This window comes from Merops nubicus, unplaced genomic scaffold (genome assembly GCF_000691845.1).
Source record: "Merops nubicus isolate BGI_N331 unplaced genomic scaffold, ASM69184v1 scaffold18495, whole genome shotgun sequence".
Taxonomy (NCBI): Eukaryota; Metazoa; Chordata; class Aves; order Coraciiformes; family Meropidae; genus Merops; species Merops nubicus.
Genome location: NW_008609157.1, coordinates 13182 through 31749, shown reverse-complemented (window position 1 = coordinate 31749; position 18568 = coordinate 13182). Strand labels below are relative to the sequence as shown.

The following is an 18568-nucleotide window of genomic DNA, read 5'->3' as shown; positions in this document are numbered from 1 at the left end:
GAAGTGCAGTGTTCTCAAGGTACTCTTAGTTTTCAATTCATAATTTTAGAAAATAACTCTCTTGCAAGGATGGCAATATTTTTCATGGAAAATCAGAGCATTAAGTACTTTTGAGATACAAAAATATTTAAAGGCAAGAATCTACAATGCAAGGACTGGCCAACCATTTCTGTATTATGTGCAAGCTTAATTAATTTGTCTCAACTGCCTGTGTGCTAAATGATGAAGAGCACTAGAGAAAAGTTCTAATGATACCAAAAATTTTTTAAAGCAGCCTTTCAGAATTCTGATTTTGTTTTGGTGAGAGTGATTTCACACTTTAGTTTTAACTATTTAGCATTTAAAGAACAGCTACAGGTATTCATAACATCATCCTTAACAGAATTACCCAAGCCTAGTTGCACTAAAAGCATAAATACATGAGATTTACCCAAATACTTGGATATGCAGTAAGGAAAACAAACAAACAAAAAAAAACCCCACAAACCTTTCAATCTAGCAACCAGTGAAAATGAGTGGAATGAGAACACCTAAGCTGGTTAGATTTTATAAAACTAATAAATGTTATGGTGCAGTTGTAACCTTTAGGAGTTTGTCTTCCTGTGTCACCAAAATAACCAAATGCTACGTGGAGAGAACCGTACTCTTCAAAATTTCTGTAATTTACAGGGAAGACTTAATCCTTATGTTCCAAACTGCTTCATCAGTGCTCAAAGAAAATCACTCTTGCAAGAAAGCATTCACCATGTAATAGAGTTCAACCTTCTGTCCTCAAGCTTGCTCCACTGTCATGTACTGCAAAGCAAAGCTAAGAGTATTTGCACCCACCACATTCAGCATTTTTGGTAGCACAGAAACACACACAAATCTCTCAGCTACAAATGTCCTGTTTACTTACCGTTGTCACCTACTCCACTTAGGTATTTCAGCCTCACATCTCATGTTTATCATACCATTCTCACACCTAGCGTTAGGTCTACAAAACATTTTAATGCACTCTGAAAACTCAACACAAAAGTTCTAGGATTAATTTGACAACTAATTAACACAACAGATTCTTAATTAGGAGGCCTGCATATTGCTGTAATTGAAGTAGAAGAGTTGTACAGCAAGACAAAACGCACCTAATTCATAGTGCTTTTTCTAGCATATGGTTTCTCTCTAGAGTCATGCCATCCTTTTTCATGACATTTAGATATGTTATTACATTTAACCTCATTTATTTCTACTTCTAGAAGACAACTGTTACATTAGTATGAAGACTTTGGAGACAGAGAAAGGCTACAAATTCAAAAATTTCTACAGCACTAAAATTGTTACTAGTGAAGGAGCTAGACTTCTTTGTTCAGGTCCTTTTATCAAAATAAGATGCACCACTACCTCCCCTGCTTTTCCCAAGCTGCAAGCATATAAGATGAACTACTGGCCCCTGAATCTCAGTGCTCACAGAAAGCTGCCTCTGGGGTCATAACAACACGTGTTAGTTTACTCACGTAGCAGCTTATGCCACGTGTCCATGTAACAGGTTTCCAAAATACTAAACCAGCTAAAAACCACCATCTAAAATACTAGTTAACCCTTGTTAACTAGAGAAAAATCAAATTCAGATCTGACTGAAAAAGAGACAGCTAAGCAACTGCATAAAACAAGTAGCGACAAGTCTCAATTTCAGGCATTGAGGCAGTGGTTCCCCATCTTTTGCTATTACATTCCCAAATCCAGTCCAATGTGGGACTGCCAGCTACCAGCTTCTGATCCACTTTTAGACTACTGCAGCATATTCACAGCAGGTTCTTTTCTTGTTTCAGTTTGTTTTCTATCTCTCTCCAGTCTCATGACCATTCTTGGTTTCCTGTCTTGTCAGAATACTGTAAGATGCAGCACTGCAATCTACTGGTGGTTCCATGTGCCAGAAAAACACTGACAGGCACGAAATGATGGTCTGTTAACACTTGTCTAGGTAAAATCATGTATTAGTGCCTTCACAAAAGCTGCTAGATGAAGAATAGGAAGTAAAAACCACTGAAGAAACTTCCTTTCATACTTCTGTAATAAAAACATAGCTGAATCCAGAGTTCAGGAGCAACTGAGCAGCTATTGCTGTTCTCTGCTCATTTTACCTCCATCTCATCCTATTTCCTCCAATCTTCCAGTTTGTTCCCCTCAATTCCAGGGGATCCAGCCTTTGGGAACAAAAAAACATGAAAACTGCAGGAATTGTTGTATTTACTGTTAAGAACATCTGCAGAGTCTTATTACTGGCATTTTAAAAAGCCAGGTTAAGACAAACAACCTTCATTTGTCCCTTCCTGGATGAATGGTCTGTATGTCAAAAATACCTGAAAGCTGCACTGATACAGTAGAACTTATTTTAACTTGCATTACGAATAAACTGCACATGCTGTTTTACAGACAATATATATTTGTAAACTTGCTCATGCAAAATTAGTGTGCACAACAGGGATATTTGTTTTCTAATCCCCACACCTTTAAAAATGACATTTATGCCTGCTTTTTTTGAACTGTGTCCCAAACCCTCTCTTTGATATAATAAATCTTATACAGAATTCATCTGCCAGCCAAACTAATTTATGAAGCTGAAACAACGACCAAAAAAAAAAAAAAGTTATACAAAAACATGGTGCACCCTGACACTTGGTTCCCACCTCCCCCCATTTTTTGTTTACAAGTAGAAAGAGTGAATAAAAAGGAAAAAAAAAAAAAAATCATGGTCACAAAATTTTGACATTTTAATCCTAAACATTACAGGGCAAATGGATGTTGGAATCTATTCCCATACACCATGCGTCAAATTTTTAATTCCCAAATGTGGCCCATTCCACTAAAACAAGAGTGGTTAACAAAGTTTGGATTATGGAAATACATTTCTGGAATAAATGCTAGAAAAGCAACAATGGGAAAAGCCAACTGTCTCATAAAGGTAAATAAAATGGAACAATGTGTAGATTAGATACTTTTTCTGTTTCTTACTCATAACCTGTCAATTCAGTGCATCATATGGTTCAACGTAATGGTCCCCATTTTGGACAAATATCTAACTAGTGTCCATTGATTCTAAGTTAGTGGATGATGAATCTTTTTGGATACTTTCAAAGATGGCTGCCAGCTCAGGGTTAGAGCTTATCTGTGACTGAAATTCACTCATTAATGGACTCTTCTCTGCTTCTGGAATGGTTAGAAGCGCTGCTACTGCCCTCATAGCAGAACGTTTCAGTTCATCTTGCTTTTCAAACTCCTGTTTCACTGAGTTCGCTTTTACCTAGGGAAAAAATGAAAATACGTTTGAAATTTTTGCTTGACCCTCCCTCTACACCCACCTTAAAAAAAGCCCCCATATCTTACAGACCTATTTCCTTTCATATTACCACTCTGTACAGCTTTTTAAATGGCCTAAGTTCTTAAAAAAAAAAAAACGCAACCAACCAAAATAAAACCCCCGAAACATTTACTTTTTAGCAGACTTTTTACCAGCAGTTTATAAATGGGACTAAAACTTGAACACTGCAAAGTAAGCAGAAAAAGGTTGTAAGCTGCAAAGTCAATTACCAAATGCAAACAATTATAGCAGCCAACCTCTAGCTAGCAAGGTCAGTAAACAACATTAAACTGATATTATCACAGCACTTCCAGTTTTCAGAGAATAGAACTTCTTAAAAAAGTTGACCTTCTTTAGAACAACTGTTTAACCTTTAGTTACAATTATCAGAGATGTTTCCGTGATATACACATAAATTATCATTAAAATCAGTCAAATTTCTTGATATTCTATGTAACAGACTACAGTAATGAAAAAGCAAAGTAAATTAGGCATTAAATGATTGTCAGACCATGTAGGTGGAACAAGGCAAGAGCAGGAATAGAAAGAGATTAACTGTGTCAAGACCCAAGAATCTTGTAATATAAATGGAGTAAAAAAAAAAAAATAGTTCCACTACTTTAAAGTAGTTTGATAGTTCATCACCCAAATGCCTGTCCGAAACAACGTAATCACCAGAAGTCAGAAAAACTCTCATTATTCCAGTTTCACTATTTATAATGAAGTGAGACAAATTGCCCAAACAAAATTTTTAAGAAACAGAGGAAATAGTCTCATAGAAATAGAGGTTTTTAAAAAAGAAGCTAACAAGTCTACACCTTCATTTGTAATTTAAAGAAATCTAATACACGTATGAAGGCCCACATACTTATATTACTCTATCTACTGCAGTTTATCAACTGCAGCTCAGGAAACGCTGCAGAAGTACAGAAGTCTTCCTCATACACAAGTTCATTTATATTTCTATAAGACAACACAAAATAATTAGCTTCAAGAAGTTTCAGTTTCAATACCTTAGTTGTGCACGTGGCACGCAAAGGTTCAACAAGTCTATCCAGCCTCTGCAGCACTGCACTTGGACACAGGGTAGACAGTCTCACCAACATTAAAAAGGTGAGCATCTATGTTGAGAAAAAAACAATTCAGTCATTAGTTATGCCCAGCACATATACCGCGATGGATTTCCTACAATGCTGTGCAACCTTTTTAACAACAACAGTTTAATGAAAATGGCAAATATGGCGAGGTATTTATGCACATGAAGTAATACTTTTATCATTTCCGTCTATTCACTATTTAAAATATTTTGACTCACTGCTTCCATCGGAAAAAAAATGACAGCTAACCTTAATATCATAGTGATCCTTCAGGCCATCTTCCACGTGATTTAAGAATTCAAATATATCTAGTCTATCCAAACAGCTATCCAAAAGAGTATACATGCACTCAAAAGCTGCCTTCCTTATGTCCAACCCATCATCAACTGTATGCTTAAATGGTCCCATTTCCACCTGTCAGCAAATAAAAACAGATTTAAGAAGTAATGCATTTAGGAAAACAATCTACTTACACATATTTATCAACATTTTTCTCAGTCAACCTACCTCTCTGATCAATTCCTTTCTGACTTTTGTTTCGTTGTAAAGATGAGGAAGCACAGTATCTAAGAGGTCCCTTATTAATGATGGTTTATTGTGTGCAGCCGAGTTAAATGTCACCAGGGCCACTCTCCTGACATTGAGATCTGGGTCCTCCAATGTTTTCAGGAAATCACCTGCAATCATGTACAGAAATAATTCAGTCTATGAGGAACTTTTTAATTTGCCACTTTAAAAATATCATTGCTTAATTTTAACCTTTCAAAAGGACATATTTAGTGCAGAAGTTAATTTCATGTAGTAGGAACCAATGCCTGTCTTCTAGCATGATTACAAAAATAAAGCTATCAATTATAATCATATGAAAAGTAATCATATAATTAATATCTAGGATTTCATATAATAAAACAGAAGTAACAGAGAAAAACACCATCAAAATAAATGGCCATCGTTTAATGACATTTCAACATTTTTCCTAAAGATAGTGTGTAAATTAATGAAAATTATATTTAACCTTTCCTATTCTCCCTTAAAAGTCTCTCAGAATACGCTTTCACAAACCAATTTCAATTCTGCAGTTCAAGAATTAGAGAACATCTCTTACAGAAACTATCAACGTATTGATTTTTAACTCCTAAATGGGCACGTTTAATTCCTAAATTGCAATAAAATCAGCCTACTCAGTATATACTAATGTAGCAACACTGCTCTCATGCCACCCCACCCATGGGCATTTTCAAATTAGTATTACCATAGTTCTATAGTACAGCCTTGTTCAAATAAATACCTGTAAGGATAACTCATGCTTTTCCTCAATGTTTGCGAGGTTTTACTAGCAACTTCTACAAGGAGTGAAATTTTTAAAGGAGAAAAACTACATGGTGTAAACATCAAAGCATCTTCTACATACACAAAAGAAACTGGGTAACAAAACTAAAGACAATTGACATTTTTTAAAATACTTTATACCATTAGTTTTTTTACTGAATGATAAATATTTCAAGAAACCAAAAAGGCAAGGCAGCTTCAGTGGGAGGAGCAGGGGAAAAACCCACAAGCATAATCAATTCTTGAATATATTATTTAAAAAAAAAAAATCAGCTTAGTGATGAAAATAACACATAGGAACTGACTTCATCTCCCCACAAATAAAAACCTTGCTCTCCACAAAAACTGTGCTTTTAAAGATTTTTTTCAAGATTTTTTTTCCCCCTATTAGGTTTAGCAGTATACATTTTTTTTAACATATCTTTCAACCTGTAATTAATCCACTATAAAACATCCACTATAGCATATTAAACAAATCTGCAATACTTTGTCACAGAAATGAGGAAAAGATCAAAAAGCCACAGTGCAGCAATGCTCTTTATCATTCTGATGTTACACTAAAAGCTCCAATTACCTTATCCCTGTAAAAATATACAGGCTTTCAAATGCTTTCAGACCACAACCATTACAGAATCATAAGGACCTAAATTTACAGTTCACCACCCGGTAATGCTCAGAACTCACATGTGCACACAGATTTTAAGTGACTGAATGTCAAATATTTCCAAGACCACCCTTCTGGTTAAAGACAGTACCTTACTACATCAAACTGATATAATCTGGCAAGAGCGTGAGAAAGGAAATCAGCTTTTGGGTCCCATTTTCCTAAATTCCCTAGCTTCTTGTACTGCCCATCACAGCTCAAATACATGTATTTTTTTTTAATCCCACCACTGTCACTGCTCAGAATGCCAATAAGCTAGGATTAATAAATATAACTGGCTATCATGGAAACATTTTAAAACTGTTCCAACAGTTCTCATTAGCAGCTAATTCTGGTACCTGCAAAATATTTAGGTTTTAAAACACAAAGAACAAACTTTAAATGCAGTTCTATTGCCTGAAAAACACACAAGCTGTTGGTGAAAATAAAGAACTTACCTATGCAGTTCTTCAATAGTGGGTCTATGGGTTGTGGATGATCAGAAATCGTGAACTTAACAGCAGTAACCACTGAACTTCGAGCATATGAGGACCCTAATAAAAAACAAAAGTATGAATACATAGCATTAAAACAGTGCAACTACAGAATTTAAATCATGCTAAATCCCATTCTTTTTAAACATTCTAATATGCCTAAGAACACTAAAAAAGAACTGTTATTTATTACTAGCAATGCAATATGTAACTCAAGTAAATCTATGGAGAAAACATTTTTAACGGGGGATAAATACCGTTAACATTTGTAATGAGCATTTAATGTTATCTGCTACAGAAAATTCAAGTAACAAGTCTGTTAAAACATTTTTTTTTTTATGGTCACACATAGGCCTGCAGATAACTCTCCTCTTTAAAGCAAAAGCACATGAAGAAAACATGTGAATACATTCTTTGATATGAAACCGATTCATGAATTACACTCAGCAATACTTCCGGATTCTTAAAAATTTCAGAATTCTTATCCAAAAATTAAGAATACTGTAATTTACACCAAAAGCTCAACATGCTGCAACTGGTTTGTCAACTTGTCCTTTTGTTGCTCCTTTCTCTTTAAGTTTATAGCTCTTTGTTAAACAGAACATCATTAACAGAAATACAGTCTAGAAGCAGAACATGGAAATAATTTGTGCTACATATGATTAACTTCTAGTAAAAATGGAACCATCCCTGCTCCACACCGTTTGGAGCGGGGTAAGTGGGGCAAGTATCACAAAATTTAAGCAAATAACTTGCAGAACTCAATTAATGTATTAATATATTGTAGCAAATGGCCTTTTGGTACAATATGCACACGAGTTACTACCACTCACCTGATGCCAAGTACCCCTTGAGGCGTGGAAGCAGAGTCTCCGGGTCTATCAGCGTAAGCTTGCCCAAGCACTCGGCAACAACGTTCCTCGTGCCCTCCTCTGCGCATTCGCAGTGTTTCAGGAGTAAGGCCCAGATGTTCTCAACGTACGGTTTGAGACCAATGACTGATGCAGAGCTAATTATTTCTTTCAAGGAATGAAGAAGAAGGTATTGCCTCTTAGGTTGGCTGGTAATCTCTTGTAAGACAAAGGGCAGATACTCGGGAAGATTGCCAACACTAATGCTGCCTAAGGCGTACGATGCCGCCGATTTGACTTCTTCACTCGGAGAAGAGAATGCTTCTAATATGACGGACTTCAGCTCAATTTGTCCACTCAAGTCAATGTGATGCCCAACTTCCCCAAGAGAAAGCAAAGCCAAAAGCCGAATGGAATCTGTGGACCTCGAGTTCTTGACATCTTGAATGAACTGGCCTACAACAGCCGGTCCTTCCTTGGGGCAGGCTCGAGTAAGGGCAGCAACACATTTGGCAATGGAATAGTAAGACTGCTTGTGAGTAAGTGCTGTGCTCTGCGAGTACACCGGGCCCGTCAGCATGCGCAGTAAATCCATATAGCCTAAATTATTTGTACCAGTCACAACCAAAGCTTGGAAAAATTCCAGCATGGCACTAAGTGCACCGCCCTGAAGTAGAGGCGATCTCACCAGCCCAATAAGTTCATTGAGAATGGACCCACTAATCTTTGACAGAGAGGAAGGATATACTTTAGCCAGCGTTGTCAGAAAACTGATGGCCATCTGTGATACATGCATATCACTTTCACTGATCAGAGGTGGAAGCTCATCAAGGACAGCATCAATCATGGCAGCAGTCAAGCTGTCACTGTAATTCTTAATTAAAATATCTAGAGCAGAAAGCGTGCCCAGTTTCAAAGCTCGCTGGTTCTTCCTCAAGAAAGAAGCAAGGATAGGAACCCCTTCCCCAAGGATTGGTCTCAAATCTATCTTCAGAGGAGAACCAGCAATCAACGTCATGGCCTTCACTGTAGTTAATCGAGTGATCTCATTCTTCAGCCTCTCTAAGAAGATCTGAAGCGTACTAGGCAGGTCTGTGCCTAGGCTGTCACCAAGGCTACAAATGATTTGACCCATGCAAGATATTGCCCTTTCTTTCACCTCCTGATCAATGTCAGCAGCCTTTAACCTCTTGATTGTACAAGTAAACAGATCTTTGATATAAGGAGTAGCATCAAAGGAAGAAGGCTGGTCTAAAGGACGAATGACCTTCACGAGTTGTTGGGTAACCAAAAGCGCTTCCGATGTAATCTTGTAAAACGGGTCTCCAACACAAGCTACAACTGGAGGCACCAACGCTTGAACATGAGGATGAAAGACTTGGGGAGAGTGATTGCAGAGGATGACATACAAACAGGACAAAGCATCTATCTTCAGATTAGAAGAACTTGATTTGTCATTCAGTGAAAAAATTATTCCTGGAACAAAAAATGTATTTTTAGCTTAGGTATTTATATTTTGCCAGAACACTTCAAAATTTGTGAAGGAAGGCTGCTACACAGAATCTGTTTTCCTGCCTCCAGTCTTTCTTGAATGCTTCCAAGCCCCTTGAATAATTTTATTCACTCCATTAGTTTTCAAGCTTCCTCTACACAAAGGACATGGGCCATTTAATGGTTGGTGAAGTACCTTCTTAATTATAAGAGGATTTTAAACCTTTAGCTTTTCCAAACTTACTTTTCCTCGTTACTTCAAAATTCAACATTCTAGGTTGCAAAAGCTAAAATGTGGACAATATTTTGCTCCATTAAGATAAGAAGGCAGTTTGATCTTGCAATTAAAAAGCAAATGAACTTTTTTTATACAAACAAAAAACACCCTCAAACTTAGAGCCAACCCTTGTTTTCAAGATTACTAGAAATATGTCACTAAAATATTTATATGGATCCACACAGCAGATGATTATTTTGCCAATTTATTTAAATAGAAGCAACACTTCAAAGCTTTTGCAAAAAGTACAGTCAAGATTTAAAGATTTTGAAACTTCACATCAAATCTTGCTAATATATCTTTAAGTTAGTAATGTTTCTCATACCTGGTACAAGTACAGGAACATGTTGTGTTAGGGCTCCAGGTAATACATTTACTAGCTCAGTCAGCATGTTAAAGCAACATTGACGAGTCTTCACACTTTTCTCCTTCATCTGTTTGTGCAGGGCTTTAACTATGTTGGGGACCTGTAATCATCACACAACCTGTTAATTGATTCAATAGCTGACATTTCTTTTGATCTCTGATCACTGGCTGGATATAAAGAAAAATAAGCATCCTAGCCCTGTATTTCTGACTTCTCTAAGGAACTATAGAAGTTATATGAACACTAGGAAAATTAAAGATTCAAAAGAATTGCTATTTAAAAAAATAGTAATTTAACTTTAAAAGGTGAGGGGAAACAAAGCAAAACTAGATTTGCATTATTAAAACTGCAGAGAGCAACAACTAAGGAGTCACCCAAATAATTAACTTAGAAATTTTTCAGCACTATCTTTTGTGTTATGCAAATAAAATAAGTTATAGCAAATGAAGTTTTGCCTTGATCATTGTGCATTCCGCAACACAGACATAAGCTTTAAAGTAGCTATTTTGCTTTGGTAACTAGGCTAAACTACACTGGACATGCAACTTTTACCAGTGAAGGTAAACAACTGGAATCAGACAAGGACAGTTGCTTGAGCTGATAATTTCAGTTTCCAAGACTGCTGCACTTTTCCAGGCCAGTTTACCTGGCTTGATCTCTATGCTAGTACTACAGCAATGAACTGTAATCTCTGTCTGAAGAAAGTAGGGAATGGCACATTTCAAGAACTATCCTTATGAACAGGGCACAACTCCAGTGTGTCTTCTCAAAAGTAAAAACGTTGACAAATAACCTGACTCTGAAGCATCGTCAAAGGTGTCTCTCCTTGTTCCATTGCATCAGGATCACAAAGCCAACTTTGCACAGGTCGAGTTTGTTTTAAGAGAGAAAGATATGCATGAAAAACATCTGCTTTAACATTCTCTTCACGTTCTTTGAATCTGGCTATTAAAGCAGGTGATACAGTTTTGTAGAATTCTGGAAGCATTTCATGTCGTGTGCTAACCACAGCATCAAGACATTTCGCAGCTGCACGTCTCACTTTCCAGCTCATGTCATCATCATCACTATATTCATCATCACTCCCTTGAAAAAACAAAATTATGTATATGTTCAAGTCTAGACAAAGCATCAAGTTTTCTTTCAAACAATTAGCAACAACACACTTGGGTTCTCTGCATACGGCACACAAAGAAACAAGTTAAGAAATATGTTAAAAACCACACATAAAAAGCCCTCTAAAATGCCTAAATGGTAGGGCAAATTATTTTCTCTGACAGTTTTTTCACTTGAGTCTTACATGTGTATAAATTTAAAGTGCAATCAGGACAAGGTGGTTCCCATCATACTTACAGCCTGATTACTGATTTAAAGCACATTCCTCTTTATCTGTGGCCCAAGTGACAATGCAAGAACAACTACTAGCGGATCAAGATTCACCAACTTACTCTGTTTCTTTCTAGGAGTAAATCAAACCATACTTTGCCCCCAAAAATGAAAAAAAAAAAAAAAAGGCAATAAGCAATACGAATTGGCTTTTTAAGCACTAAAGCAACAATTATGCAGCTTATTCATTCTTGAAGTGATGAGACTGTTATGCTCTGGGTTCAGATTACCTGTCTGTCCAAAATGTCATAACACTTACACACAGCAAGGTATTGCCACCACACTAGCAATGAATTCCTTATGTCTTTCATTCGATAACATTTTTTATCCCACAGAAAAAAACTGAGCATTTTGTAATTTTCAATATATTTCGATTTTATGCATTAGGTAGCAACATATTATAGTGAAAAGTAGTGAGAAGCCTTTCCCATGCCAAATATGTTTTTTCAATTCATTAACTCAGCCTCTGGCTGTAGTTACATCATCCTACATGCTTCTGCCTTTTCCCACCTTTCAAGTATTTTAAAATATTTATCTCGTACTTTATGTTCCTTGGAATTATTTATCTCAAGGAATTATTTATCACATCCTATACTTTTATTTCAAGAAGCGAGTTCCTAAGGTATGTTTAAAAACAGTACAAAAATTGAATACAGAAGTATACAAGTCATTCAAATGCCCACACTTAGTAGCAATACCACCCGTATCAATTTTCTCAAGTAAGCTGAGGTTCACAAGCTCTTCATCTCCCCCAGATCAAAAAGAGAATATACCTTGATCATCATCATCAGCACCATCAGCATCCATAGCATTTTCATCTTCATCTTCATCATCGTAATTGTAATTGGGATCATAGGTAAGATATTTAAGACAAATGTTTATAATAGTAGATACATGAGGATAAACTTCTTTAGGACATCTGCGTAACAGAAAAACACAATCAATGTCAAATTACTTTGAAGAATTAAAAAATTTCTAAAAGACTTCAAGCCAGATACTGTACTTTGGAGACATCAGCCAAACCAAATACCATCAATCAATACATTCATCTGAATTACAGAAATCCAAAGTGGAAGGTCAGAAAGGGCAATGCTACTACACAACTGGATGCGCTACATTTGAAGGCTGCAGAGGACCAAGATATGCCTTTGGATGTCAATTATTTTTGCCATCACTATTGGACAACAAATATTATAAGAACACTTTCCCACTCCTGTTCGCATGAGTAGTAATAAAACAGTACATAGACAGACATAACACACTGCTTAACAGTTAAATTAGAAGAACGAGTTAGAGGCACAGTTTCAGCTCACAGCTTACAAAAACACGTTGCATTAAGGAGACTCTCTTGACAGCTTACAACCAAATGGCACTCCATTAGATCTTAAGAAAGCCTCAAGTAGGTACCAGAGAGTAACTTACCTCCTAACAAAGGACTCAAAGGCTTGAATGCAATACTCTCGTAGCTCATCATCATCTACATTACAAAACTTTACTACCAAAGGAATTATTTTCTCAAGATATTCACCTGGTAAGAGGAAAAAAAGTAGCAAAGTAATTACTCTCATCTTAAAACTTTAAAAGTTAGAGTTAATTTATATGTTTTTCTTACCTATTCTATGACCTGCTTGTCTACTGATAGCAGCAATACACTGTATATAGGTCCTAGTTGTTGACATGGAATCATTTTTAGACAGTTCTGTCAACAGATGTTCAATGAGGTCAACAAAAACCATATTGCCACAACTCATAACCAGGTGACCAAGAGCAATGATGGTTCTTTTCCTCACAGCAAGTCTGGGGCTAGTCAGCTGGGGGAGCAGACAGGTCAGAATTGAAGGATGGAAGTTAACAAGCAGTCCTCCTTGCCTTAAAACAGACAAAACACAAACTCAAACCAATTGAATCTAGATAACTTTGTTCATATACCGTACAACAAGTCTTTTAAACATTTCCAAAGTACAACAATGATTCCCATTAAGGCTTTAAATTTAAGCTTTTTGCTCTTTTAAATAAAGAAACTTTAAAATATACCCTCAAAGCAATAAACATTAAAATAAGCTTAAGTACAGTTCTCAAAAAATTAAATAATCAATCTACCAATCATCTTCAATACACTCACTTCTTTTTTCCTAAATTAGGTTTCATCTATATTTAATATCGTATTATATCACATAACTTAAAAGTAATTTAAATTTAACCTTTAGAAAATTTGTGTTCAAGCTCTAAGGAGTATTTATCAGCATTCACCAGTATTTTGGAAGAGGGATGTTTACCTGCTCAGCATATCAGCCATGATATCCAGTGCCTCCAGCTGAACAGATACATCTTCCTGCTTGGCTATAGCACTAGTGAGACGTCCTGTGATCTTTTTGCAAACATTAGCTGCTAATGCAGATCCTGAAAGTACAACAAAACCTCAACATTATCATAGTTTTTAAAAAAAAATAGTTTTTAACAGCAGAGATCATGTTTGTGACTATGGAAAGCAACCTGATCTCAACATAAAGAAGTTTGTCCCACCCAACAAAACAAGCTTGAACAGCCAGTTTCTTTGTTAATGTTCTTCAGCTTTTCTTTAGAGCTGAACGACTACCTGTGTAGAAATGTACTGAGAAGGAAGGTTTCTAAATTGTCCCATAAGATATATGCAACAGAAAGGACACTGCTTTTGGCAGGGCACAGAACGGAAAGTGAAGGCTAAGACAAGTCTAGAACAATAAATGAGAGGACTATAGGTAAAAATAAAGGAATAAACTAGAAGGGGAAGCACAGAGCAGACAGAGCCACCGCTAAAGAACAGCTGTACAACAAAGAAGCAAAATAAATTTATTCTGCACAAGGAGCTACTTATTAAGTACCTGAAATACTACTGAAACATTTGAGAAAGAGGGGGGAAAAAAATAAATGTATACCAAAGTATTTTAAAACTCAAGTAAAAATGTCTTTAGCACAATTTCATAGTTCCTCCTTCCCCCAACTGTCTAACATTGTTTAGAGTATTTAGGAGAAGCAACTCATGTCACAGTGACAGCTACACAAGGACCAGTGCTCATCTTCATTTGCATGAAGTTTTTTTAATCACACTTCAGGAATTTCCATGTGAAATTAGTAACATTCCAATGTATTTAAATCTAGTTTGTATATATTTATGGCTTATTTTTAAACTATATGACTAAAGCTAAGCATAACAATTAGACAGTCAAATTTGTTACCACAGAGGCTAAGAAGGAAGACAACATTCTATGTTTGAGCTGAGAACAAGAAGCAACACCTACGTTCCTTTTGTATTAGGACTACTAATTATATTGAAAGACTTTACTACTTTTTTTTTTGAGCTTGAATTCCACCCTGAAATCTCCTCCTTTTTTTTGGTAGGAAAACAAGACAATAAAAGCTTCAACTGATTTACTTAATATTAGTTATTTATGTAAAGTTTATTCATCTCACTATTGCTTGATAAAAGCAAGACTTTCATGTGGACTTTCAAGAAAGGATGTTAAAATCTGAACTTTTTTTTTTGTTTAAGAAACCTCAGTCTCTAAAAACTGCATTTCCAAGGCTTTTTAAATAATTTCTTTATTCTCATTCATATCCTGCACTACATCTGAAAAACACTTGAATAAAAAAGTAAAATCATTAACTGATGAGCTGTTCATCATTACTATCTTTTGGAGAAAAGACTGCCTTCATTTAAAACTGCAGGTAAGCATTTCTGCAGGCTAGTAATCTAATAGGCAATTGTTCGAAACACAAGGTATTTTCCAAAACACCAGAAACTGAGACAAGAAATCAGATCATTAAATAAAAATACCCCTGTTATAATCAATTTTAAAGCGTACTATCAATCAAAAAGCAAGATGAGATTTAGCTATTACAACAGCCTAGAAGTGTTCCACCAGGTAAATATTAAAATAAGACCTGTAAAATAAGAGCTGTTCGTATACTCCAAGTTTGTTTTCCACTTTAATGCAATTCTTCAGTAAAAAAAGTTTTTAAACTAGTAAAATCTGGAAATACAGTCCAAGAAGAAGAAACTAAAAGGGTATTTGTGCCACATTTTTTTCCTCTGACAGAAATTAGTTCCAATATTAAATGAACTGAAACCTCTTCACTAAAGGATCCAGCTTTTGCATTTTTTTAACTAGTAATAAAACAATAAAACTAGTTAGTCTTGAGTAAAAAGTGCCTTACCACTGGAAGCTGGGGGGAGTTCTCCAATCACAGTTTTAAGGCCAATGCTTGAAATGTCACGTAACTGTTCTTTATCTGAGAGCATGTTTGTACAGAGGGTATCTACAATGGTCTCCACTTGATACTCCTTCACTTTACTCACCAAAGGGCCAAGGCTGTTTAAACAGAAGAAAAGTATTAAATCTGAAACCTTAAATAAATCCCCTCATTCTATTTCAGTATTTTGTATTCAAGTCACAGACTTAAGGTTGGTTCTGGTAGCAGTATAAGGAAAAATTTTAAAATTTGAGAATCTTTAACTGGTTGGGTTGATAACCCATCTCCATAAATTTAGTAACAAAACGGTTTAGTACACATTTTTAATCTAGTGTTGGAAATAATTTGTGTGTGATTGTTCCACATCAGTGTAAACACCGGAGTGCCTTTTACATCTCACTTAAGATTTTTAACAAAAAAAGTCACCTAGCCAAAGCCAGCAGTTTATGTGCTTGACCATCAGTGTCATCAGTTCATCACAGACAAGTAAGCTACCTTCTTAATTACAGCATCTTTATTCCACACAGTGCTTGGGTCCAGTCTAATATACACTCAGACTCATTCTATACCTTACGGTGCCTTCCTTAATAGAATGCAGACAGTAAAATAAAAATCAATGACATGGCATGCCCTCCTTAACACAGGCTCTAAGCACCAATATACACACAGCACATAGTAACATCCCCTCTCTCTCCTCCCAGTTGTGAGCTTTCAGTCATTCCATCTGTTTTGAAGATCATAACAACCTTGTATTCCTTTGCCAAAACACTAAAATTCTCAGATGTCCTAGTAAAGTCTAGCTCATTGCCAAGAAATATAGCACCCTCCCCCACCTTCCTAGCCCTATCACCAACTTTCAGCATCTCTCCATTGCTAATGTTCTGTTCCAAAAGGGCAGCGATGCAAAACCAGAGCCTTGTGTTCTCTATTTTCTTCCATTCACCTGTGAAAAATCTCTGTAATAACTCCTCCAAGAACTTACTCTCTCCTATTACCCCTGTCACTTCTTACTCTAAATTTGTTTATCTAGTCTCTCTCTATTGTTAGAACGCCTGCCTTCAGACACAGCATCTCAGAAAAAGAAAATTAATTTTGAAAGACTTTAAATTACTGAATATTTGAATCTAGTTCAACTCCCTCAAGCTTACCACATTAGCAACAAACACATCAAATTCTGAAAAAAAAAAAAAAAGTGTATTACAAGCTGTGCTATAGGTATTCCTACCATGTTCCATCAAAAATCATTACAGTTAACCTACACATACAGTAACCACTCTGAAAGACATGTCTCCCTTGTTTTGTAAGCTTCTGTTCTCTGTATGTTGATCGGGCCAGCTATTCCCTCTTGAATTCTCTGTGGTGACATCCATAGCATTACTATGCAATCAAGAAAGCATGCTTACTATGAGATCTCAACCAGCATTCTGACTCGGTCTTGTACACAAACCATCCCCTAGGTGCTCTGAAGCTGCTCCACACATCCCAGCAAAGAAGTCCTACAGCCTGACTCTCAGCAGCACCTCAATGTTTTCCCTGCTGTGAAACACTCTTCTAGGCTCTACATATCACAATCAAATTCAACATCAGCCACAGAAAGCGCAGAAGATTTTCAAGTGATTTTACATGTGTTCTCAGCGTGAACTTTGATGAGCATTGAAGTGTGAATGTTTTAAGTGAGTCCTTTGTTTCAAAACAATCTGGTTAGGATTTTGAGGACTGAAAAGATACACATGAAGTTTTTTTGTTGTTGTTGTTTGTTTGTTTGAGAAGCATTTTTCAAATGTTTAGGTTTCTTGCTGTTTTTGTAAAAGTCAAGGCCTAGTTTGCAGTAGAGGTGTCAAGGCAAGCCCATGCCACGGCTCCATCAGATCTGTGCTGTGAGGACAGAGGGCACTGAAGTGGTTTCAAGTGCTGAGCTACAAGGCCGCATCTCCCATTGCAGCTGACAGAGCCAAGCATCGTAGATCAGAAATCATGGTCGTTCCTGTGGCTTTCAAGGGAGGCTCCAAATTTTCTATCTGCTCTTCAACGTTGTACACAATGTACACATAAAACCTCCCTATAAACTGAAACTATAAAACAGAAATATGTGGAAGACAGTGTATGAACAAATGCAGAAAAACCAACATCTTAGAGCCAATCACAAACTGACTACATTGGAAGGTAATGATCCAAATAAAATGTAATTTTTCTCCACACTGATCTTCAATACTGTATACATCTGCTTTTCTTTAAAGTTGATTCTAGCAAAGCTGACTGAGAGTAAAATTGTCTATATGGTTAACAAACATTAATTTTGGGGACCTGAAGTCAAACTGAAACAGCAGAGGAAAAATTAACTTCTTACAAAGAAAGACTAAGAGCAAGAATGCATATGAATTTTCAAATATATGCCACTATTTACTGTAAGTATGTCAGACTTTTGAGACTACAATGATTTAGGACAATATGGTCATGACCTTATTGAAACATCAGAAGTATGCAGAAGTTTCTCAAGGAGATAATAAAATTATTTTTTAAGTAGATTACCATAATTAACAATAAAACAACTCTCAACTAGAAATATCTGGCTCATCTAACTTCTTGTCAAGCACAAAGGGAGCGTGCTGTCCAAAGATAGACTGGCTTCCCGTGCTTAGAGAAAAATAGTAACATTTGGAAAGTTGTAATACCTTAATTTGTACTCACGTCTCCACTGATTTGAAGTAATAAGCAATTAGCAAACTTTTAGACCAGTTCAGCCACAAGTGAGCTTGATACACAAGGGTAAATATTTTTCCTCTTCCCAAAACTAGCTTTTCAAAGCACTTTATAACAACAATAGGAGCTAAAGAAACCAGGAAAAAGTTGAAAGAGAACTTCTAACTTCATACATTTGATTGTACAATGTAATAATGGAGCTGCCAGAACATGATACAGAGCTAAACCCTGATTAATAAATAACTGTATACAGTTCTAGTAAAATTAATAAATTCAATACATCATATCCTAATTGTACCAGACTAATGGAAAGAAGCTATTTGATTGCAAAGTACTTCCTTTCAGACCTTAGTGATTACATTGGGG

The 18568-nt window shown here is 36.1% G+C and overlaps 1 protein-coding gene across 1 annotated transcript in view; it reads right to left on the bottom strand.

Annotated features, from left to right (window-relative positions):
- Positions 1-2571: 2571 nt before the first annotated feature.
- The window catches only part of CAND1 (cullin-associated and neddylation-dissociated 1), a 25455-nt gene continuing 9458 nt past the window's right edge, over positions 2572-18568 (bottom strand). The window contains exons 2-14 of the mRNA XM_008940516.1: positions 15467-15621; positions 13549-13672; positions 12885-13141; positions 12695-12800; positions 12046-12191; positions 10680-10972; positions 9845-9986; positions 7734-9227; positions 6865-6960; positions 4942-5111; positions 4684-4848; positions 4351-4458; positions 2572-3280 (exon numbers count right to left, since the gene is read on the bottom strand). Of these exons, the coding sequence (XP_008938764.1) occupies positions 3056-3280; positions 4351-4458; positions 4684-4848; positions 4942-5111; positions 6865-6960; positions 7734-9227; positions 9845-9986; positions 10680-10972; positions 12046-12191; positions 12695-12800; positions 12885-13141; positions 13549-13672; positions 15467-15621 (3481 nt within the window). The 3' untranslated portion in view covers positions 2572-3055. The remainder of the gene's footprint in view (positions 3281-4350; positions 4459-4683; positions 4849-4941; positions 5112-6864; positions 6961-7733; positions 9228-9844; positions 9987-10679; positions 10973-12045; positions 12192-12694; positions 12801-12884; positions 13142-13548; positions 13673-15466; positions 15622-18568) is intronic.